Consider the following 23,650-nt stretch of genomic DNA (forward strand, 5'->3'; position numbering starts at 1 on the left):
GCCACAATATGCCCACCCATGGCATATTTAAGAGAGCAGCTTCTATTTTTGTGGGTGATTTTTAAAAGGGGGGCTTTAGTTCCTTTCATTGCACTCCCATGGTGAAAATATCAAGAATGTAAGTGGCAATCAGCAGGACTGCCTATGGGAAGGAGTAGGCCTATTCAAAGCGTCATATATTGTGGAAGAAAATCAAGCCTTCACACTGTGATTAAAGACCTGATCAAAACTGTATATAAAGACAAAGCAATGGCATTGGAGAAGACCACAATCAGTCAGAATCTCTTCTCAACTGATCAATGTGATGTTCTGATTGTATAGTGAGCTAACAGTATTTTGATAGTGATCACAAATTTATTGCAACACAGTTAATAAGAAAGCAAAAGAAACTAGCTTTACAGGACAAACACGGGAGAAGCAACATTACTGAAGTCAAAACTTCCAGAATTCCATACTTCTTTATTCTTTCACGTTCTCTCCCACCTTCATGCCAGCTCTATGCATTCTGTGTATGGAAGAAAGAAGAAAGTAACCTTTAAAAAACCTGGATTGCATGTTTTGCAGCAACTCCCTTAAAAGGTGCTGAAATGTTTTACTGGGAAAAATACTTGACTATTCTTCACAGCTTTCACTTCTGAAGCTTCTAAAACTTGAAGGGGTCAGTTTTCAGCCTGTGCTTGCAGACCATCAGCCTCACATTCTACCATAGTAATAGGGGACCTGCATTCATCTGAAAAAAACCTAACATGTACAGGATTTCTGAGGTATTTAAAGAGGACTTTCCCAGTTGCTTTATTTTAGTATTAAGGAAGAAGATTTTTTTTAAAAAAATAACGGAGGCTGCAATTCTCTATACACTTACCTGGGAGTAATAATAGAACTTACATCCTGAGTTGCCATGTGTAGGATTGTGCTGTAAGAATACACTCCTATTGCATGTTTATCTAGACATCAATCCTATTAAGTTCAACTGAGTAAACATGGATAAGATCAGGCTGTACAGATGACAGAATTGTGATTTGATGACAACGAATTAATATCATGAACAGAGGCACTACACAATAAACATGTATTCTCACACCCCACTGATATGCTTGGGATAAGGTGGTACATATACCCCTCCTCTTTTTCGGGGGATTCCATTTCACCTGTGGTCTTATAGCCAGAAGCAGTATTCCTAGAATTGCATTTTATTGCAGGCTTTGGTAGCTCCAGTCACTAGATGTGTGAAGGAATAAAAGGACACCACCTGTGCACACAAATACGAAGCTGCCAAATTATATAAGAGAAGTTCCATTATAACCAGCCGGCTGTTTTTGATTTGTATTCAGGGACTTATTCCACCTGTTGCTTAGCAAGTTTGGAAGGACCTTCACCTTATTTTCTCAAAATATACTTTTGTTGTTGCTAAAATTATTGCAAATATTTTAAGACTGCTTTTCTGGTCAAACGTCCATCAAAAGCAACTTATAATTCGAAACAATGACATATAAAAAAACACAAATCTGAAAACCACAACTCAGCAACATCTTTTGTGTGTGTGTGTGTGTGTGTGTGTGTATATAAAAACATAATTCAACCAGACTGCCACCTAATTAATAAACATGATACCTAGAAAGCCAACTGAAAAACATAAGTCTTCAGCATCTTCCAAAAACACTCCCACCTGGATGGCTTTAAAAGAGGATTGGACAAATTCATGGAGGATAAGGCTATCAATGGCTCTGTCTTCAAGGAGCAGAAAGAACCATATGTTCATAAATGTTGCTACAGCTTGTTTTGTTTTTCCTGATGGGGAGCAAATCAAAATCTGTAAAGGTAATAGGGGACTTTGCATTTTGACAGACTGAGCTCACCCTCTGCCCCCCATGATTTTTAGCATTGATTATTTCTAGCATATGCTATGCCCACAGTGCTCTGGCCCATGACTTACACAATGATACAATGTGATGGGGGCTAAATGGTTTGGAACAACTGCAAGTCATTGATCTCTGGGCTTTTGTATGTGCTGAAGAGACAAAACTCACCTGCTGCAAAATATTTGAAGTTATGTGCAAATATATATATATGTGTTCATTTGTCAGCTGTTGTCAGATGATGGAAGCAAGTAAACCACTAACGTGTATTGGACTTCTGCTATGTACAGAAGCAGCTTATCTGCTTCTCTCTCTTTTAAAAAAACCTGAAACCCTCACCCACCCACCCTCTTGACTTGTAGGAGTTTTAGGTCAACAGTTCATACTGTAAAGCCTCTCCTCCTTCCAGAGGGGGGAAGGGTTGTGAGTGGGAGCAGGTGGCGCTGTGGTCTAAACCACTGAGCCTAGGGCTTGCTGATCAGAAGGTCAGCATACTGACATTCAGTTCAGCGAACTGGATCTGTTCCGGGAGGATGGCGTCCACTTTTCAGATCTGGGCAATGACATTTGGCTGGCCAATATTATCAGAGGCCTCAGGGATTAGTTGCAGCTGTGAGGGTATTGGTGGTGAGCCTCTTTACAGCTCGGATGGTGGTTAGGCATTGGAATATGTGCTGTGTATTTGAGAGCAGGGTGTGGCCATTGCCTATCCCTCCACTTGTCGGGTATTCCATTAAAAGAATCTGGAGATCATGGATCCTGTCCGATGCCCTGCTGGTGGCTAGGGCCATGGCACGACCCCGGTGACATCAGGGAAAGCTTCCAGTTGTATTTGCATCAACAAGCTCCTCTTTCTAGTGGTTAACCCTTGAATGATTCCCCACTGAGCAGGGTGGAGTCATGTTTTGACATTCGATCCAATGCCAATACCAATACCACTCACATGCTGTAACCAATAAAAGTTGTGGCCTTTTTTTAGCCCATTAACCTTAATACTCTGTGTCCTTGTGTCTTTATTATTCACAAGCAGAGCGAGCAGATAACTCTGAAGATGTGGCCTAATATACCTGACATGTTTCCAAGTTGCTAAAGTACCAGAATAAAGAGGGTGAAATTAATGAACATATTTTAAGCTACAGTGCCCTCCAAGTTACTTAATCTAGAGGTCCCACAGGACCTTCAGTTTATGGAACTAGTCTTCAGAGAACCATGTTGGAAGGAAGGTAATGGACTATTACCTTCAGGAGTTTAAACTCAAATATGGCAGGACTGTAATTGTGTTGTGTTGAAGATTTTGTTGTTGGAATCCATCTTTCTCAAGAGATAATGAAGTGCACCTCTGGGTGTGAAGTCAAACACTGCATCTGCAGCACCATTGTTCTCTCCTGGGCACAAGTGTGGGTAGTGTGTATGGAAATAATCAGGCAAAAAAATGATAAAAAGAATAACTGACTCATGTGTTTTAGTCATGTGTACAGATATGTACACCAATTTCTTTCTTTATGAGGAATCAGTTTATAAATTTACTGGATAAATGAAGCAGACAGACAGATAGATAGATGGAAGGAATTCTCTCACCATTTATAGACTTTTGTAGAGAGAGTTTGGGATTCTATCACATTTACTAAAATAAGAAAGCGAGCAACATTTTTACTCAGTTGTTGCAATTTCTTTATTGTGTTGTTGTTGTTTTTTTGCAGCCATTCATTAATTAGTCTGAGAAAAAATGCATACATACCCCTGGTCTTCAGCTAAAAGGCACACAGCTATTGTAACAAGCAATAATACAGTATACTATCTCTACGAAGCACTAAATACAATATTTTGCATAAGGGTTCAATATAGTCTGGAGCAGCTATTGTTATGTACATATCATGCTGTGCTACTTGATGCTCAAAATGTGAGGTGCAATGTCTCTGTAGAAATGTGAGTGACAGATTCCTATTAAACATACACATATAAATACACATGCACGGACTTCCGGCGGCGACGCCATCGTCGGGTGGTCGAAGGCTGCTTCGGGTCCGAAGCGCCTTGTCCATCCCGGGGGTTAGGAGCCGCGCTACCGCAGCGCGCGGCTCCGGTTGGGGTGCGGGAAGAGCGTCCCGCACCCTGGGCTCCCCGGCTGCGCCCGCGGAGGCTCTGAACCCTTCCCTTGCCCCCCCTGTAAAGGGGGAGTGGGGGTGAAGGGCAAACGGAGCCGGGCTTCGGGGACATGCCCCAACCGGGATGCAAATGCGGCGACAGAGCCCGCGGTGAGCGTCCAAGTTCTACCTGTGAAGAATGGAGCTAAAAGAACCCGGTGGTCGTGAGTAAAGAAATCGTGCTTTTGGAACGATCCGGGGGGAAGGAGAATGGCAGCCTGCCCTCCCTCCCTTCGAGCTCAAGAATCTAACCAATTTGAGTGATTGCTGCTACAGAACTGGTTACAATGTATTTAAAATGGACACAGGAGACTGGCAAACTTTTCTTTTGGGAAGTTAACTAGAGGAAAATATCTCCTTTTAAAGTTGCGGTATTTGCGCTCCAGTTCAGGAAAATGGCGATGAACAAAGAGGGGAGTAGAAATATGACACCCGCTTCCTCCTCCTCTGCCAGTATGCTGGGTTTCGTCCTTGAACTGGCACTGAACTCTGGACTAACGGACGAACAGAGACTCACTGCCTTGAAGGTGGAACTGCTTTATAGAAAAGTCAAAGCCTTGTGTGGGGGTCTGAAATGGAACCAATTGCCCACAGAGGAGGCTTACAAAACTTTTGATACTTTGGAAGAAAGCCTTGCCAAAGAGCTGAGAGGATGGATGCAAAGATGGAGTGAAATGAATGAGCTACTTCGGAGAAGAAATTCGCCTTTTGGGGGTGGCAGCCCCAAGGCGACGTTAAGATTTCGTATATCCAGTCCCCGAGGTGTGAGCTCGGGGGCCAGGGACAGAGGATTAAGGTATCTACAAGAAGAAAAGGAATGTTACAAAGAACCGAAGAAGCTGAGAGATGATGAGAGGGACACCTCTGAACTCGCGGCAAGGAGAGGTTTGGACTGTGCCTGGATCTGTGGACGCTTGGAGAGGGAAGAGATATGGAAGTTCAGTGCTGATGCCATCAGGAGAAGAATAATGGACAGAGGGGGTGTGGGGTGAAGCATTAAGTAAAACTTTAAGTAGCCTGATATGGTAAATTGAAATCGGAGGGTGAATACTGTCAACAACACTTTGTTATATTTTTTATTTGAACATGAAAGGAGATATTTCAAGTTTTTACGTTACTAGCAGCAACCTTAAGGATAGAAGAGATAGATTAGATGCGAATGATTTGCGAAGATCTATGAGGTGGAGTATAAGCAAAGTGAATTTAAGTGGATTAAGTTTATGGATTTAGAAGATTAAATGGTGAGGTATTATTATGATGATGCATTTTTAGTAAATGTTGAAGATATAATTGAATGTAATTATACAATTGAAGTTAATGTTTTTTTTTTTTTTGTAGGAGAAATGGTTATAAAATAGATCAAGGATACAAACTCGAAGGTGAAAAGGCAGGGGAAGTCAAAAGTCAAGATATGGAATTAGAAATTTTTTTTTTTTTCTAGAAAGATGCAATAAGAAAGCTTGACATTGTTTGTATTTGTTTTATCTGTTTTGCATTTGTTTAATTGTAGGTGTGGGTGTGGGTATATGTTTGTTATAGAAAAATGCCAATAAATTCTTATAAAAAATAAAAATAAAAAATAAATACACATGCACACATTTCCCCATTTGGACATATCAATTCAATCAGTTGTCAGAGTGTACAGACATGGTTGGATTTGTGCAACGATGGTGCTCAGGATTAACAATTCAAGGGTCTCTTTGCCTTCTAGGGGCCTCTCTTGAGGACACATCATGACCCTATGCGGCTGTGTCCTTTCTTTTCTACTGATCTATTGTGCCCTATTTCTGGATCAGGAATGAACTCCCAGTATACATCAAAATCTCCATTTTTTAATGTCTACAGTACTTTCATGTATTTAGAAAGCAGATAGAAATTATAACAATGACTTCTTGTTTTAAAAACAAACCATGATTTTGCACAGAGCAGACTAAGAAAGAAGCACAACCATGTTTCAAACCTTCAAGCTCTTTCAGTGGCCAAGTGAAAAAAGCAGTTCTATGCTCTTGTAATTTACATATACATAATCTGCTTCCTTTTAATGCTCAGCAAGGTGTAAGTATTTGAGGAACTCCGTATGTTGCTGTCCCACTGCCACAAAAGAAAGATCTGGGAGAGAAAAGGCAGAAACCACCATGTCAATAAATCTTCCACTTCCAGTAAGTTTTTCTTGCCCCCTCCTCAATATATTTTGTTGAATGTTGAAAAGAAGCAGAGATAGCCAAGTGTGAGCATAAGACTGGTAAATTAAGGAATGCACATGATTTTCTCAACTGGAAAGTTGTGGTTTGTTCCAACAGAATCGTTAATCATTCAAGTAGTCTTTAAATCAGGTATGTGGAGCTGTGGCCCTGACTACTGAAGAATCTCAGTGGGTGCTGTGACTGCAGGGACTGGTAACTTGTAATTTTTGTCTTTTGCATTGTTTTTGCTGCATTCGCAGCACCGAAGTGACCTCTCTAGGGCACAAGCCAGGGCAGTTTGTATGGAGGTCCTGGGCTGCCCAGATGATGACACACACACACCCCGCCCCTGATGGTATAAATCATGAAATCAAAACATTCAAAATAGCCATACTTACTCCTGCCCATCCTTTCCACGGACTAGACGCACTCTTTCAGCTCCCAGTTTAACCCAGAGTAAAGTGAAGAACTTCTTATGCCAAATAAATTCAACTCGTGAAGCTTCTGCAGGATTAATTTCGACACTGATGAGCTTTGAGTAGGTTTGCCCTTGGTTAAGGCTGCCACTGAAAATGGGCAAACAATGAAAATCATTAGAGAGCATCAATACAACAGTTGTGCTTTGCAATTGTCAACTTCATAGTCAGGTAATCTGTGAAATTATTGTTGCTCATTCACATTTCGTGTCACTCACATACATATATTTCAAGATGGATGAGCAGGTGAGGCTGAAAGCGTGACTTGTTAAAGATCACCCAATAAATCCATGAAATTGTTGTACGTTATTATTACATATCAACTTCTAAAAGAGGGCATCAAGGTGTTATAAAATCTGCTCTGAACTTTTACAGTGCCACCCATTAAGTTCTCCATTGTAAGGACTAGTTAATCATGTAACTGTTTTAGTTGTTTGTTGTTATTTAGGCATCATATGATAAGTTTAAATTGAAACAATTTCCTCTCTACATCTGACAACTTTCTATTTTTGTTTAGGATTTCTTTAAAGAGAAGTAGAAAGGGGGGGCACACACATACAGAGAAAGAGAGGCACAGTCAAAAGAGCAAAAGTAGGTTCCATTTTGAAGGTTAAAAATTGTTGGTGTCCATAGCAGCCCTATGCATTCCTCAGAGCACCAGCAGGCTGTGGACTTTCATACCTGCAATTATTTAAGTGTGACAGGCAGGGCCATCTTACCCATAGGCGCTAGGGGTGCGGGGCACCTGGGCGCCGGGCTCTCAGGGGTGCCAGGCCAAGAGTCCAGGGCCCAAGAGTTGAGTCCGGGGAAGAGCCCGGCCGTCAGTCGGAGCACCACGGTGGGCTCTTCTGCTGTGGGCGGCTCTGTGCTGCAAGTTCGGGGGCGACCAAGCCAGCGAGACACTGAGGCGACCGGCTGGCTCCGCCCTCATGCGCGCCTGGGACTGGGCAACCTGGGAAGGGGCGCCGGGCGGATCTTTGCACCCCAGCGCTGCATATGCTTAAGAGAACCCTGGGGACAGGCAACTGAAACTAAGTGTACATTACAGCATATAAACAGAACAGCTGACTTGTGAAATATCTGCACCCAAATTATAAACATGAATAATGATGATTAATTTATTCATGTATGAGCAAAACTGCAAAACCTGCTATTTCACTATATCATAAAACGTACCTCCCAATTTGGTATTCTTTTGTCTTTCCATCTTTCATTTGGAAAGCTATGTCCATTTCTCCCTTCACGCCTTTCATTCCAGATAGCTTGACCGATATATTATATAGCCAGCCTACACAATAAATATATAATGAATCAAGATGTGAAAGTAGGAAGAGCAAGAACTGCAAACACAGAGGAAGAATTCTATGCATTTAGTAACTATGGTTACTTTAATAGCTGGTAGTTTTAAAGATTCTTAAGAAATTTGGGAAGAGGTGAGTTGAACAAGACTTTCATTACTTGTAATTTGGATCCAGGCCACTGTTGGTGTGTTGGTTCGAAGCTTAGATTTTTAAAATCAATTTAAAGGTGTATGGTTTTAAATCCACTGCAGTGTGGGAAGAGCTTACCGTAATTTCTTTAATTGTTAAGAAGCTGATGCTATGCTTGGCTCAGTTATCCCCCCTCCACCTTGAATTTAAAAACTAGCAAAGAAAGAAAGAAAGAAAGAAAGAAAAGCAAAATGTGCAGTGCCCAAATGTGTGAAGTATTTCATTGCCTTTCCCCACGTATTTTGCCCATTAAAAACACCATTTATTTGTACCTCGATCATCAACATTGCCCAGTTAGGCAATCCTAATTAGGAATGGGAATTTTATGTTTAAGAAATGAATCTCAATGAGGTCAGAGAGATATGCTTCCTGGTTACACATAATTAGGATTGCAGCATGAAGGTGTGTGAATATTATCCACGCATATGTGATTGCTTCCTGTGCTTGTTGATATGTGATCTTTAATCATTTCACACATTGGGGATGGGCTGTAGCTCAGTGGCAGAACTCATGCTTTGCATGCAGAAGGTCCCAGGTTCTATCCATGGCACCTCCAGGTAGGATTTCTGTCTGAAATCCTGAAGAGCAACAGCTAGTTAGTGAAGACTGTACTGAGTTAGATGGACCAATGTTCGGACTCAGCATAAAGCAGCTTTCTATGTTTCCTATCCAAGGTTTCACATCTAGAGAGTTAATTGACCAGGAACTTTGTAATCTGTTCCTTCCAACTTCAAACACATTATTGGGGCTTGTATAAGGTTACCCGGGATAAGAAAATCCACAGCAATCCTCCCTGCACTGTGCTGGCACTTGGAAATGATTCCAGTTGAAAATGTGTTCATTACTTTGCATGGAAAACAATGGGGAAGTCACAGCTATGTGTCCTGTTTTTATTCCCAAAAGAGTCTTGTATATCAACATATTACACAGCAATGACACCCATGTGTATCTGTACTGAACTGACTTTAATTTGTGCACTTACTGGTAAATGGCTTCGTAGCTGCTGTATCTAAAAAGTACTTTGGGTTGTTCTTCCTTAGTTTATAACAGAACCGATCAGCATAGTGACCCATCATTGGGCAGCCTTCTCTGGGGCATGGAAAGCAATTTCCCTAGGAGAAAACTAATGCATTGGTCAAGAGAGCATTTGCTTGTTTCCATTCAAACATTTGTTATGGCGTCAGTTCAAGTATCCTTTGTTGCTGTTCTGCCTCATTGCCTCAAACTATGAAGAGTAAGAATTATTATTATTTTTGTTCTGCAATTTTCCCCATACTGAATGATGGTTAGTGCAATCCTAACCCTGATTACTCAAAAGCAAGTCTGGTTGAAGTCAATGGAACTTAATCCCTGGTAAACAAGGTTTGGAGTGCAGCTGATTGATGGGATTGTAACCACCATACTTCTAACCTTCTTGTTTCATCCACACAAGGTTTTCTGCTAACACAATGGATCATTCTCCCCTCTCCTCCACCTGCACACTCCCTAAATCATGTTCTAGGGGTTCCCCCAACTCTCCAGGGCAGATCTGGGGAGGGTTTGGAGCATGCTTGAGGGAGGGGGAAAGGGGAAGTCCTGTTGTGCAAGCAGAAATCCTTGCACTGATGGGATGTGGTAGTTGAATTGCCCTTAATTTCTACAGTGAGAGGTGTTGGTATTCAAGGCTGCCTGACACTCACATTCTGCTCTGAAAGTCTTTGTGCCTAACCCTTGATATGTATGGAGTCTGTGCAAGTTATGCTTAATATTACATAAAATGTTGGATGTTTTTAAATGTATTGTATTCAAGTTACTGTAAATAATGTTTAAGTACATGGCCAGTATTTTCCCATGGAACTGGTGTTTTTTCCACTCAAGGTGTGGCAGCTTGAGGTTGTGACTGAATCACAAGGTTTGGCTACTATTACAAATGTTTATATATGCTAATGAAATTGTTTGCATGTGCAAAAACTATGTGTAGTCTCTCTCTCTGGGTGTTGTAGCAGGAAGGAGAAAGAGAGAGTATTTTGTATTCCTAATTGGAAAATCTACATTTTAGTAAAATATGTTCTCAAGTCTCACACTGGGCTCAGTGTGTGAGAAAGAAGTTTTGTAAATTTAACATTTGAAACTTGAGTTCTGCTAGTAAAGCTTTGAAAATGCAATTCTTCTATTTATTGATTTCATAGATCTGTAGTACATGCTAGGCCCTGCCCTAGTTGCAGGGTGGGGGTGGAGGGCCCCTCATTGGCACTGTGCCAAGTCCTGTGTCCCTTGCCAAGTCTGGTATTGGCCCTGCTATGCTGATATACCGTAATCTAATCAAGTTAGACCACCATGCTTACCTCTTTGAAGGATTCATATGATTCACATGGGTAAGCAAGAAATCCTCCAGGAAAGAGAATGCTGTACCTGTAGTACTCATGGCTTCTTGAGTGGTGGCAGTTTCCTACACTCTGCATTTCTGCAAAAAAAACAAAAACAAAAAAAAAAACTGCAAACCTCAGTGAAGAGCTTTACAACCCCATTAGACATCACTCGTGGTACAACAAATACCAACTTATGCAATTCGGGACAAATATGGATGTAACATTTAAGTGGGTGGTCTTTGTGCTCTATCTATCAAATCTTGTCTACTAAATTCAAGGCTCTATTTAAGAATAGCACCTACACAGTTTGCATGTCACAGCATCATCCTAGAGCTCAGGATACAGAGTTGTTTCCTATAAACCACAGAGTATGGCAGGCATGCTACTTAATATAGCACAAGTAAAGTAAATTACAAATATACATTAGAAGCCACAAGTGGAATGGAGCAAGTTTCCCCCTTTCTGGTTTAAGCTTGCTATATAAGCAGACTCTGCATGTATATGCTATAACCAGGGTTCACCGGGCCACATGGTACCCACAAACACCTTCATTGGTTCCTTTGCCTCAGACTCTGACCTTTCTTTCTTTCTTTCTTTCTTTCTTTCTTTCTTTCTTTCTTTCTTTCTTATCTCTAGCACTCCTAGAAAAAAAGTTATGGTGCAAAATGTGCAAGTACTTTCTAAGCAATTTCTGTGAAATCAGAATGTGTGTGATGTGACCACACATGTGATGTGTTGTTGTTACCTCTGTGTGTAATCATTATTATGTGATCTCCATAGTTAGAACCAGCAGGACGTAGCTGACATCCCATGGTAAACAAAGTTGTCAGGATGGTTGTCTCTCTAATTTTATGATATTTCACACTCCCGACAGCAGCCATACTTGTGATTGGTGCCCCCAGCACACTTTCAAAATTTGAACTATGCCCACTGGTCCAAAAAGTTTGGCAACCCTTGCTATAAACAATGCAGACAGGCTTACCTGTATCAAAGCCCTCAAAGTCAGTTTCAGCTAATGTTGTATTCTTCTCATCACATCCCGGCATAACCCTTCCACCATTGGGGTAAAAGTCAAGATCACCAGTGGCGTTGAACATACCAAATCCTGAAATAGATTCATAGAGCAATAAATGGTTTGGCCCATGCTTCAACTTTCAGCACAAAATTCATGTGTGTTTCGCAGTTACCTATCGTGGGAAATTTTCCAGCATTGGTATGTATGACATCCACAAATTGAGCATCAGAAGGATCCAGCCTGACCATATCAGGGAAACCTTCAAAACCCATCCCAGCTGGATCCAAGCCTAAATAAACATAAAATAATCCAGTTAGGAATTAGCAAACCTGTTTTGTTTTTTTCTGGGTCCAAGAATACAACCCCCCCCCCAAATCCCTGACCATTAGCCTTGCTGCTTAGAGCTGATGGAGGTTGTAGTCCAACAACATTTGAGATCCCAAGCTTGGGAGACACTTCTGCATCCTGATTAGGAATGGTAATGAAGGAGATTTTTCCATCTCCCTTTATCTCTGTGTTAGGACTCTATTTGGTTTGTTAAAGCTCCATATGTGCTGTGTGCCAAGGCCCCGTGACCCGCACTTCCCTAGTGGTTAATAAACACATGGACATGAGTATTTAGGTTTATGGGTTCAAATAGGCCACAACTTTATTGGTTACAGATGTGAGTGGTTTGGCTTAAGCATTGGGTATAGCCAGGGTATATCTCTACTTCTGTGCATCTGCAGGGAGTCCATCTAAGGTTAAACCACCAATAGGGGGAGCCCTATGACTTACATCAAATATGGACACCCTGAGGGGTCCCCATTGGGGTCATGGCATGGCCCTAGCCCACATCCAGGCATCAGACAGAATCCACACCCCTGGATACCTACCCTTAATGAGGAGGATATATTAAAAATAGATTATTAATAACAGATGTTTGTAGAAAGGTAAAGAATAGCTTAATTAATCAGAAATTAATTAAATTAGTTCTAGAAGGATGGCAGTGTTTAATGACATATTATTATAATGAGAAGGTTGGGGTAGGCTAGCTAAGGATCTCCAATTGATTTATAATGATGACTATGGATTGTAATTGCTATGGGAAAGTTGTTTCAATCATTTGATTGGTTGTTTGTAATCACATGCTAGTGTAAAAGTGTATGAGTTTGTGTTTCTGTATGTCACTTCACAGCTTCTTTATTTTTTGGGCTGTCCCTGTGCACATTTTTATTTCAATGAAGGCCTATATTTTCACATGCAGTCTGCACCCTTTTCTTTGGGTTTCTGGAAGCGCTGCCTCCGGTCTAGGAACCCCTTTTAAATTTATTCAACAGTAGCATCTACACCAGGCCATTATGCTGACACAGTAAACAAGGCTCAAAATGAAGATGAAACTATAAACACCTCCTTGTCCACCCAGTATATTTTGTCCTAAAAATCAGGATAAGGCACATCTAGTCCCTGTTCCTAGCTCCTTTCTTTTCACTCCCACCTTCTTTTGCCAATCTTCTGCATGGCTGGAATGTGGTGAGAAAGCTGAAATGCAGAATGTATGACATCTTTTTCAGTCTACTATACTGATATGATGTAATGTTTTGCCTTGCAACTGTGTTAATGTGCATTTTTATCAATGGCCCTTATACTTCCAGCATTTCCTAGTGATGTTGCATCTGAACAGGCTTGGCCATAGGTAAGCATCTGGCTTGCCTTTATAAATCAGATGAGATCCCACATTTTCCCACTGAATATCTTACACCAATCAAGCTTTCTAATGTGGCATTCACACCATCCATTTAAAGCACATCCCCTGTCCCCCAAACAGAATCCTGGGATTTGTAGTTTGCTATGGGTGCTTGGAACTGTAGCTCTGTGGGATTAAACTACAGTTCCCAGGATTCTTTGGGGAAAATGTGATTTAAATGTACTGTATGGCGTATACATAACACAGATTAAAATGCAGTTTCATAGGAATTCATACCAGTTATTCTGCCAATGCCTGGAAATTTTCTGCTAATGCCTCGAAGTCGTCTTCCTACTTCTCCAGCAGTGTGAGCACCAAGACTATGACCAATGAGGTGGATCTTGGATGGATAATAGTGATACACTTTCTAGTGATTCAAGAATGGGGGTAGGGAATATATAAGCTTAAATGATTAGTAAAGGAGACATTCTTACATTATGCAACAGAAAGTTTTGCACACGTGCTGTAATGCAATTGATATGGACTCAGGGCTTATATTGACATTGGCTGCATTGAGTGAACTGGATAAGTTAAGGATTCTTCGGCAGGGACAGCAGAAGCAAGGTGAGGGGCACTTCCTGTTTTGCCTCAAGCAGTGAAACGAGACACACCGCCCTTGCTTCAAAAGATGAATAAAACTGTACAGTATGTGCAACTTGTTGGCAGTGCAATAAAAACAGAATGTGAACAAATGAATGTAAAAATTACATAAAAGGGTATAAAGTGGGAATGGAATGGAATCTAGGATGTTACGTACAAAGTTGGTATCCATTTATAACATCCAGTAATACCTCATCTTAAGTGCATTTGACTTGCACAATTTCGGCTATACACAGTTGAAGGTAGGCTGGTTGAAATTGCTCAAGTCAAGGCTGAGATATTTAAATGCTGTTTTCACACTGGGTCCACTTGGGGTGACCTGGTACAAAAATAGCTTTTAAGCTTTCGACCTTCTTCTCAGGCAAGGCCATTTGATGTGCTGTCTCTAGCACTGGTAGGGATGCTCTCTTGAGAATCCATGGGACAATTCGACTTCCTGCAAGATCTTGCAAGAGTATCCCTAACACTTCTGGAGCCAGCACAGTGAGCAGGCCTTCCCCAAGAGGTAAGGCCAAGAGCTTCAAAGCACTTTTCACAGTGGGTAACTCCAAGTGGTACTTGTGTGAAAATAGCTTTTAAGCTCTTAGCCAGGGCCGTCTCGTCCATAGGGGCTGGTGGCGCGCCGCGCCAGGATGCCGGGCCCCCCAGGGCCGCCCCCATGAGCCCGCCGGCATACCGGGCGCCCCCTCCCCAACCCGCCCCCGCCCCCACGGGCAGGCGGGCGGGCTGAAAGCCAGCCGCCCTCGCCTCCCGGAGCCCCAGCTGGAGCGCTGGAAGGGCGCGCAAAGCCCCACGCCGCTCCAGCGCAAAGCCCCTCATCCCCCGCTCGCCCACCCCCCTCCCGAGGGGCGGCCAGCATGGGAGGGAGGCGGGCGGAGAGGCGGCACGCTGGGGGCCATGGCGGCCGATCCCTCTAAGACGGCCCTGCTCTTAGCCTTGCTTGTGGGACAATTCCCACTTAGCACACTGGCTCTGGGAATGCTGAGGGTCCTCTCTTTCCCTCCCCCCACCCTTATAGAAGGCAGGCTGGCTAGTTGTGGGGTGGATCCAAGGGTTTGGCAAGATACAATTTCCACATCTACACAAAATCCCTGGAACTGAACTCTTACGTAACATGAGGTGCATCTGCATTTGACCTGGCTGAATTCATATGTGGAAGTTTGTGCTACTATAACAAAATAGATTTGGGATTTTATTTGAATATACTCGGGTCTGCTATCTGCTTAGAATCTTCTTGCATGTATAATGTTTCTGTTATATGCATTTGTATTTTCTATACCTATAGAGAAAAACATACAGTATCTGGCTCTGAAACGTAACATCATTCTTACCCTTAAAGTGTTGATAAGATAAGCTGTTACAGCCCCTAAAACACGAATGTTGCTTGCGGCTGTGAAGTAGGTACATTTGGCACCATCTTCCCAATCTACAGCAATGCAGTTTACGTTCTCCACCTTCACCAGCAGCTGCATCACATGTAATGTTTCAGAAAAAGTAATATGTTAGAGTTTGCTAACGCAATCAGAAACATTGGAGGTTCTTTCAAATGTACTTGATCAGCAGTTTCAAAGGATCCAAAAACTAGGTAGTCCAATCTGACACCCAGAGGCAGGGCTAGCCTCTTGCCCACCTTCCACAGTTTAGCCTACACAGTCCAGGTCACAGTGCACAACAGGTAGACAGCAACTGTATAGTAAGGTGTGATTTTAGAGCAAGACCCCCAAAGACTCATGCAAACCAATGCATCACACGAGTTTGGAGAAGGCAAAATGACCTACTGATTCCCAATGTTATTATTGTGAGCCTGCATATCTGCATAATTTTCACCTGTTCCCCATGTCCTAGAGTCTGTAACTGAAGAAGGAAACTAGTCAAGATAAATTTCATACCAAGCACATCTCCACAACCCAGCCATATTTTCCAGTGCTGGTATATCCATGGATAACAAAGTGAGTTTTCCTCCATGGAGAGAAATAAGAATTTTGAACAGTTGATGTTTCGGTGTATAACAGTTTCTGTTGGGAATTTAAAATATAAAATTAATTTATTTTAAGGATCTTCAAAGCAAAGAATGTTTTTTCACTTATTCTCAGGTACCAACAGCCTCATAAAGTTCTACTGGCTAGAATTGTGCTTGATTTTTCAACGGTTGGCACTGATGTCTTGTGAAAAGACCCTAGAATCTGATGTTTTCCAAATCCTCAAGTGCCTCATATGCTCCTTGGCAATACAGATTTCAATGCTAGCTCATCTCTAGCCTGCTTTACAAGCGTATATATCTCAATTCCTATAATGAATTAGTTATCCATGAGGATGAGTGAATATGTCTATATCAGTTTCTCTCAGTTTCTCATTTTCCCAATCTTCAGATCTCCATATTTCCACATTTTCAAGCTATTTTTTAATATAAAAAAGTTATCATGAAACTTCTTCAACATTTTAGTGCCAATTTCTCCTAACAAACACATTTTATATGCAATTTACCCAAAGTACACATTTTTCCAAAGCGTTTTCTCCTATTATGGTGCATTTTCTATGTTATTTTCAAGAATATATGCAATTATGTGCACACTTTACATGAGTAGATGCACTTCTGTGCACATTCTTGGCCGGAGAACTGCATTGCAAAATTCAGAGGAGTGTGCATTTGAAAGCACAGCTGCATTTCAAAGCACAGCTGCATTTCACTTTGTGATTTGTTTTGGAAAGCATGACAGGTGAGTGAGTTTTCAAATGAGAACTGAATTGACTTTCTCTCCCATCCCTCATTGGCAATTATATACCACAGGCATAGGCAAACTCGGCCCTCCAGATGTTTTGGGACTACAACTCCCATGATCCCTAGCTAACAGGAACAGTAGTCAGGGATGATGGGAATTGTAGTCCCAAAACATCTGGAGGGCCAAGTTTGCCAATGCCTGAGATACCATTTTCAATGTGGAAAGAGCTTCATAGTCTCTGTCATTCACAGGCATGGCAACCCTGTCAGATGGTTGCTGTCATACAAATGGTGAGACAAGGAGGCTCAGAACCTCTGTCTTAGCAAATGCCATTGCCCGATTAGACAGGACCAGACCTAGCACATACAGGCATACACAAATATTGCCAACAGTTCTTAAATAAACAGTTTAAAAAGGTTGTCTCACCTGTGAAAGATTCCCAGTCTCTCTAGTGAAAAGCAAAAAAGAAATATTCATGCTTTCAGGAGATGCTGGTAAGCCAAACAGGTTTCTCCCAGGTATTCCTGACCAAGGGGGCTTATCAGAAAAGCAACCTAGATGTTTATAGCAGACTTCATTGGCTAGAGAGCATGCAAGGCAAATTGTTAAATACATGGCATTCACCAGACATTGTATCACCTATAGCATCACCTATTACAAATGTCTCATATTATTATAGTGAGTTTGATTCAGAGTTACAGGTAAATATGGTTAGGGCTACTGCCTATGTTTTAGTGGTATAAATTAGCCTCATATATCCAACATGCTTAGCTCGAGTTAATGCATGAAGGGGTTACGACCATAGAACAAGCTATTCTGCTAGACTTAACTAGGTCACGCCCACTCAACTCGGAACGAAGGAAGTCAAGTTTCTTTGTTCACTCCCTTCCACCATGTGAATCTGATCAGAGAAGACCTCTGGGCTAATCACTCCAAGCCCAGACCACATGTTTAGAACCATTTTACTACCAATTTTGAAGCTAAGCTTTACTGCCTCTCTTCCCTTGCTGCTGTATGGAAAAGCACATGAATCTGACCTTTGAAAGTGTAAGTAAAAAACATTTTTAAACTTTCCAATCTGCATGGTCTTTTCTGTGCTAAAGGGGAATGCAGGGGGAGCCTTGTAAGTAACTTAAAAAGGGATATTTTAAAAGTCTAGCTGCCTACATTCCCGTGCTTTACTTTGCTGGAAATTTTGTGATTTTAAATCTCTGCTGCGGCTCTCTTACCAGAGAAGGGATTCGGGAAATTCTTCTTTTATTAACCAAAACCAATCATAATCAACAGTTTTATGCACTGAGTTTCTTGTGCACCACTTAGAGACAATTGTAATTAAGCAATATAGAAGCTGTTGAATTGAAATAAATTATAAAGAAGTTAACCATATCTTAATTCCCATTAAAATCAATGGGATAGGCTAGACATTACTTAAGTAACACAGTCTGCATTTGACCCATTGCGCTTGTAAGAATGCATATGTTTTAATGTGTGTCCACACATTGGGGGCGTCTTTCCCATTTGGCTGAGTGGCACACTGTGCCACAGCACCTACCCAGTAGGGGCACACAGCAGCGGGAGTCTGGGAACAGCTGCTCCATGTGCTGCTTGTGTTGGGGTTGCGAGTGAGTGAAGTGCTGCCGCTGAGGCAGCCAGCTGCAGGCGCCCGGCCTGTCCTTGCTCTGCTGCCGCCTCTCCTCCGTAGTGCTTGCAAGGGGCGTGTTATTGCCCCCTGCATCATGGGATGCAGCCAAGCGCTGAGGCTGCCTTGCCACTTCCTCCACACTCAGCCGACTTGGGAGTCTCCTTGGGTCTCCTCAGAGGAGGAGTCACCATGCCAAAAGCCCCACAGAGCAGTGTCTGGCGCTGGCCACAGGCAGGGAGAGGACGGGAAGGAGGCAGGCGAGCAAACAAGTGGAGGGGGGAGGGAAGGAGAGAAGCAAAATCTCCCTCAACTCAGGACCCAACCCCTGGAACCCACAGGGTTAAAAAAGTGATCCCCTGTTTGCTCCTGATTCCCCCCCCCCCACTTTGTCCCATTTGTCCCAGTTCCTCCCTGGGGCAGCTGTGAAAGCCTCTATTCCCTGCATCTGCGGCTGAGTGTGGTGCGTACTGTTGGGTGAGCATTTTTATTCAATTCCCCCACCACCCAACAACTTTGTGCTCTTTCCCCTAAGAGCTTAAAAACTCTTGCTAATCCCTGTCATAAATAGGTCAACTGGTGGCACAAAGTTCAAAAACTGGCCAATCCTCCCCCCAAAAGGCTCAACAACTCTGGGCAATCGCTTCAAACTGGGTAGATCACTGCCCTAGAATTATAGTATTGTAGAGTTGGAAGGGACCCTATTGAAGATCACCTTTTTACATTTACTCTCAGCCTTCATTTGCCCTCCTCCTATGTAAGTTTACATATCTCTCCCTCCCTCCCTCTCTCACACACAAAAAAGCAACAACACACAAACACAGTTGCCTCAGATGCTAGTCCTACTCAGAGTAGACTCACTGACAGGGCCGTCTTAAGGATATGAGGCGCCCTGGTGCGGCCGACGAACTCGCGCTCCCGCGCTCCGCTGGGCAGCCAGAGAGCGCGGCGCGGTGTGGCCGGCCAACTCGCGCCCCTGCACTCTGCCGGGCAGCCGGAGAGCATGGTGCGGCCAGCAAACATGCGCTCCACCGGGCAGCCAGAGGGCGCGGCACGGCTGGCCAGCTTGCACTCCACTGGGCAGCCAGAGGGCGCGGCCAGCCAGCTTGCACTCCGGCAGGCAGCCGGAGGGCGCAGCCGGCCAACTCGCGCTCCCGCGCTCCGCTGGGCAGCCGGAGGGTGCTGCCGGCGGGCGCTGCCAGCGGGGCTGGAGGGGGGAGGCACCCTCCAGGCCATTGCGCCCTGGCGCGTTGCACCAGTAGGCTCAATAGTTAAGACGGCCCTGCTCACTGAAATGAATTAAAAATCCAAACATTAATTTCAAAGGATCCTTCCTAAGTAGGATTTAGTTGGATGTAGCCTGTTATTATGACCAAAGTATCTTACCCAAAAAGATTTGCACAAACCAGTTTACCTGAGTGCATTATTCTCAGGGTGGGGGGACTCATTTATTTATAATTGCATAATCATATGGGACTAAATTGCATTATGTTGTAAGGACCTTTTATTAAATCTTAGAATTGTAAAGTTGGAAGGGACCCAAGGGTCATCTAGTCCAACCCACTGCAATGCTTGGAACCTGGCATTGGGCTGCAAGAATGTACTGTAAACTATCACATTTTTAAAATGTCTGATAGCCAAGTTCCACTACTTTTCACAGGCTGGGAGTAGTGGCTCCCTCAGATTGTACCCATTATGGAATTAGACTTGAAAAGAAAGTACTAACACAGTTTGTGTTGTGGACATGCTACTTCCATAGTTTACTTGACATGGTTCAGACTGACCAATGCATTGTTTTCAGTGACAGTCTGTAGCAGTTGAAGCTGTGAAATGTGCTAGGGGCAAGCATTTTTGTTGTTGTGAATTCTACTGATGTTAACAATGTTATCTGACCAACAGTACGCAAAATCTCTTAACTGGTATTTGAAGCATACAGTATGTGTTAATAATAATAATAATACTTTTATTTATACCCCATCCTCCCCAGCCAAGACCAGGCTCAGGGCAGCTAACACCAGGTATAAAAACAATTGATTAAAATACAACTTAAAAACAAGATTAAAATACAACATTAAAGTGCAGCCTCATTTCAGTAGAAACTCAAATAAAAAAACTGTTTAATGAAATGAAAGCAAACTAACCATGGCTCCAATTGAGAAAATGTTTGATACACATTGACTTTTGTGGGCTGATTCATTTTCCACATTGAACAATGTTTTATGACCAACAAATTTGCTAGAGAGAATTTTTTTTTAAAATAAAAAAGAGAATTTTTTTTAGAGCTGCCTTGATGTAGTGGATTTCAAATTTTAATTATTTTAAAGTGAGTTCGCACGTTGTTTTAAGGTCTCCCTTATTAAAGCAAAGTATTGGCACTAGTCCATCTAGTTCACTACACTGACTGGCAGTGGCTCTTCAGGTTTTCAGGAAGGGGATCTTTTCCAGTCCTGCTTTAGCAATTTTGCGGATTGAATCTGGAAACTTCCACATGCAAAGCAGATGTTCTACTACTGAGCTGTGGCACATCCCCTAAATGTCACATTGTCATGCCACAAATTGCAAAGTGACAGTTTATAGAATGTTTCAGTCTTTGGTTCTCTGCCTGTTTTTTGTCACTCATGAAGTCAAAAGGATGTTGATGCCATTTGGTGGCAAACTGGGAAAAGCTTTAGCTTAGTTTGTTTAATCATGAAATTGTTCTCTTGAAATACATAATGTAAAAAGTATTGCCTCACCTTTTGCTGTGCCAAGGAAGAGGAAAGCAGCAATCCAAACTACAGGAATCTGCAAAAAATTTAAATATACATGTTAAGTGGATCTATACAATGGCAGTTTTACTATTCCAGAAGCACTCATTTGCTGAAACAAGTTGCTTAACAGTGCAGCCAATATCAGCACAGTACAAGGTCACCTCCCCCCATGACCTTATATCCTGTCCAGCTAGACATGAAATTCTGTGGATGCTATTTATTCTCCTCTCTGTAGCAAACATAATAGGGATGCATTGGGCCTTAGATATGTGACAAACACACACACACACACACACACACACACACACACACACACCTGCCTCGATGGGAGACTCAAGCTTTTAAGGCAGAGACTGTAAGCCCCTAAAGTGGAGAGTGAGTTGTTAATAATACAAAGAATACTTAGTACGACAAAAACACTGTTGGGCTGTTTGCATCATGCGGCAATTACTGGACAAGATGGTGAATGAAAATGGACCAGAAAAGATGAGGTTAAAGAAGACACAGATCCTTTGGAGAATAATATTGATAAAGGACTGCCAGAACAGGAGAGTAGAATGGTAAAGCTAGAGGCAATAGATGGTGAAATGGAGAAGACCTTCACACAGGTGCCTAGAGGAGTGAAACAATCAAGCGGTAGAGTTACGATGCTAGAGGAGTGGAATGAAACCATGGATGGAGAGATTAAGAAATATTCTGAACTGGTAGAGATAGAGCTGAGAGAGGAAGGATTGTGTGCTCAATTTGGAGTGAATTTAGAGGAAAAAGCTACCAAGCCTCTGGCAACATTCCTGGAAAAAGAATGTAAGAAGCAGAAATGGAAGGAGTTAAAAAAACAAAAACAATCCAGATGAGAGATCACGGCCAACAGAAAATGGGATTGGAAGATAAGGAACTGAGTGTGAATTAATGAACATACAGTAATAAATAGCTATGGATCACTATTTTAATAAAAGACCACAGCAGAGAGACTTCTTTGTGAATAAAGGTGAAGGATATATTCTTTTTCAACATGAAGGAATGGTTCTTGTAGTTTTTGGAGGTATAATTGTTGTGCTGGACTGGGGAAGACTATTTTTGACATTTATCAATAATAATAATTGGAGAAGCCCTTTAAGACTTTTTGTTTGGAAGGGGAAATGAACAAACTTGAGATGTCTGGATCTGGAGACTGGGAAAATATCACCTAGCAGAAGGAGGAACAGCTGCATTTCATTCTGGAATGAATACTTTGAATAACCTTTATATGTATATAACTGACAGATGGAGAATTGGAAGCCCTTTTTATTTCTCTCTCTTTCCCTTTTTCTTGTTTAATTCTTTTATTATTTTTTATCTTCCTGCTGCTTTTTCTGCTTTTTTCCTTGTTTTGATGTCATCTGCTCTGGGTCATTGAGGGGATTGTACACACATGAAGGTGAATGACCCTGTGTGAGAGGCAGGGAAGGGAAGATTTCTCAGAGTAGGAAGCTGGAAGAAGAAAGGGAAGCTCCCAGGTGAGAGCTGGGAGAGTTCTGAGTGGGATAAGAGTTAAGATTTACCCGTGAGAAGGGAGGACTTTTTGTTTTCTTTGCGCTTTACTTTTTATATTTAATTTGTTTTTTATTGTATTGTATGATGGAAAGGAACCCTCCTCTTGTTTTGCAAAAGTCTTTGGGCTTGTAAAACCCAGCAAAGCACTTGTAAACCAAGGCAGGCAGTAGAATCAAATACAGTACATGAAATACCTAATCCTCATTCCTGGCCTCCTACACTATGGCAGTGCTTCTTGGAATTGAACCAAGATAGCAATTAAGAAGCATGGTATGGGGTGGGTGTGAGAATCATACTGCAAAATATTTGATATGGATTAGAAGGCACATGAACGTGGAGATGTCATTAGTTCACCACCACATAGCCTTAGTCTTCCACATAGTCTTCCACATACCGTAACCTTCAAACGCTAGGAATTCATTGTTGCATTTCCATTCTCATTACAGAAAACAGTCTTTTCAACATCAAATAAGTTACCCTAAACATGAGTATGTATGACCAGTCACTTACCATTCTAAAGCCTGAAGTTAATAAATGCTGTGAAATCCCCTTTCAGATGGTTCTCTCCTGCTGCTGTGCTATTCCATCCTCTCTCTCCTGTGCACATAAGAATAGCAGAGAGAGAGAAATGTCAAAGAATATTCTTCCGGAAACGATATGTCTGGAGAAGATCCAAGTTGGTGGCAGTGTATTTTCCCTCTATCGATGCTAATCAGGCAGTTTTATATGCACAAAACAGCCAGGCAGCTTGTAGTATTTGGGCTTCTGCTATTCCTTCCTGCTTGCTTCATCCTCCTATCTCTGTCATCTTTGACTCATTGTTTGTGGACTGACTCCCTCTGAAGTTTCACCATTTACTTCAACAACAGATATAGGAGGAGCTAATATTTTGTATGTTACTTCCTGAAGTCACAAGCTATGCAAAAGAAGCAAAGCATGTGTATTTAAATTGATGGAAGTAACTGTGGGGACGAGAAATGTGGAGTTACCTAATGCTTCTTCATCTATGAGTAAAGAGTTATCCAGTTAGGACCCAGGGCCTGTGCTACTGTTGAAACTTTAATGGGGAAGGGCTGTAGCTCAGTGGTATGAGCATCTGCTTTGCATGCAGGTGACAGGTTCAATCCCCAGCCTCTCCAGGTAAGGCTGTCTCAAATCCTGGGCAGCCAT

At 42.2% G+C, this 23,650-nt stretch overlaps 1 protein-coding gene across 1 annotated transcript; it reads right to left on the reverse strand.

Annotated features, from left to right (window-relative positions):
• Window positions 1-5,591: 5,591 nt before the first annotated feature.
• Window positions 5,592-23,402, reverse strand: LOC117046975 (pancreatic lipase-related protein 2-like). Its single transcript, XM_033149565.1, has 13 exons — window positions 22,991-23,402; window positions 20,933-20,981; window positions 16,985-17,139; window positions 15,728-15,853; window positions 15,170-15,304; window positions 13,476-13,605; window positions 11,685-11,801; window positions 11,480-11,602; window positions 10,474-10,592; window positions 9,132-9,261; window positions 7,836-7,947; window positions 6,582-6,749; window positions 5,592-6,109 (listed from the first exon to the last, which is right to left on the reverse strand). Exons 1-13 carry the CDS (start codon window positions 22,991-22,993, stop codon window positions 6,046-6,048), a joined length of 1,431 nt encoding a protein of 476 aa, XP_033005456.1. The 5' UTR covers window positions 22,994-23,402; the 3' UTR covers window positions 5,592-6,045.
• Between the last annotated feature and the right edge of the window lie 248 nt (window positions 23,403-23,650).

Source organism: Lacerta agilis, chromosome 5 (genome assembly GCF_009819535.1).
Source record: "Lacerta agilis isolate rLacAgi1 chromosome 5, rLacAgi1.pri, whole genome shotgun sequence".
In the NCBI taxonomy this organism is placed as follows: domain Eukaryota; kingdom Metazoa; phylum Chordata; class Lepidosauria; order Squamata; family Lacertidae; genus Lacerta; species Lacerta agilis.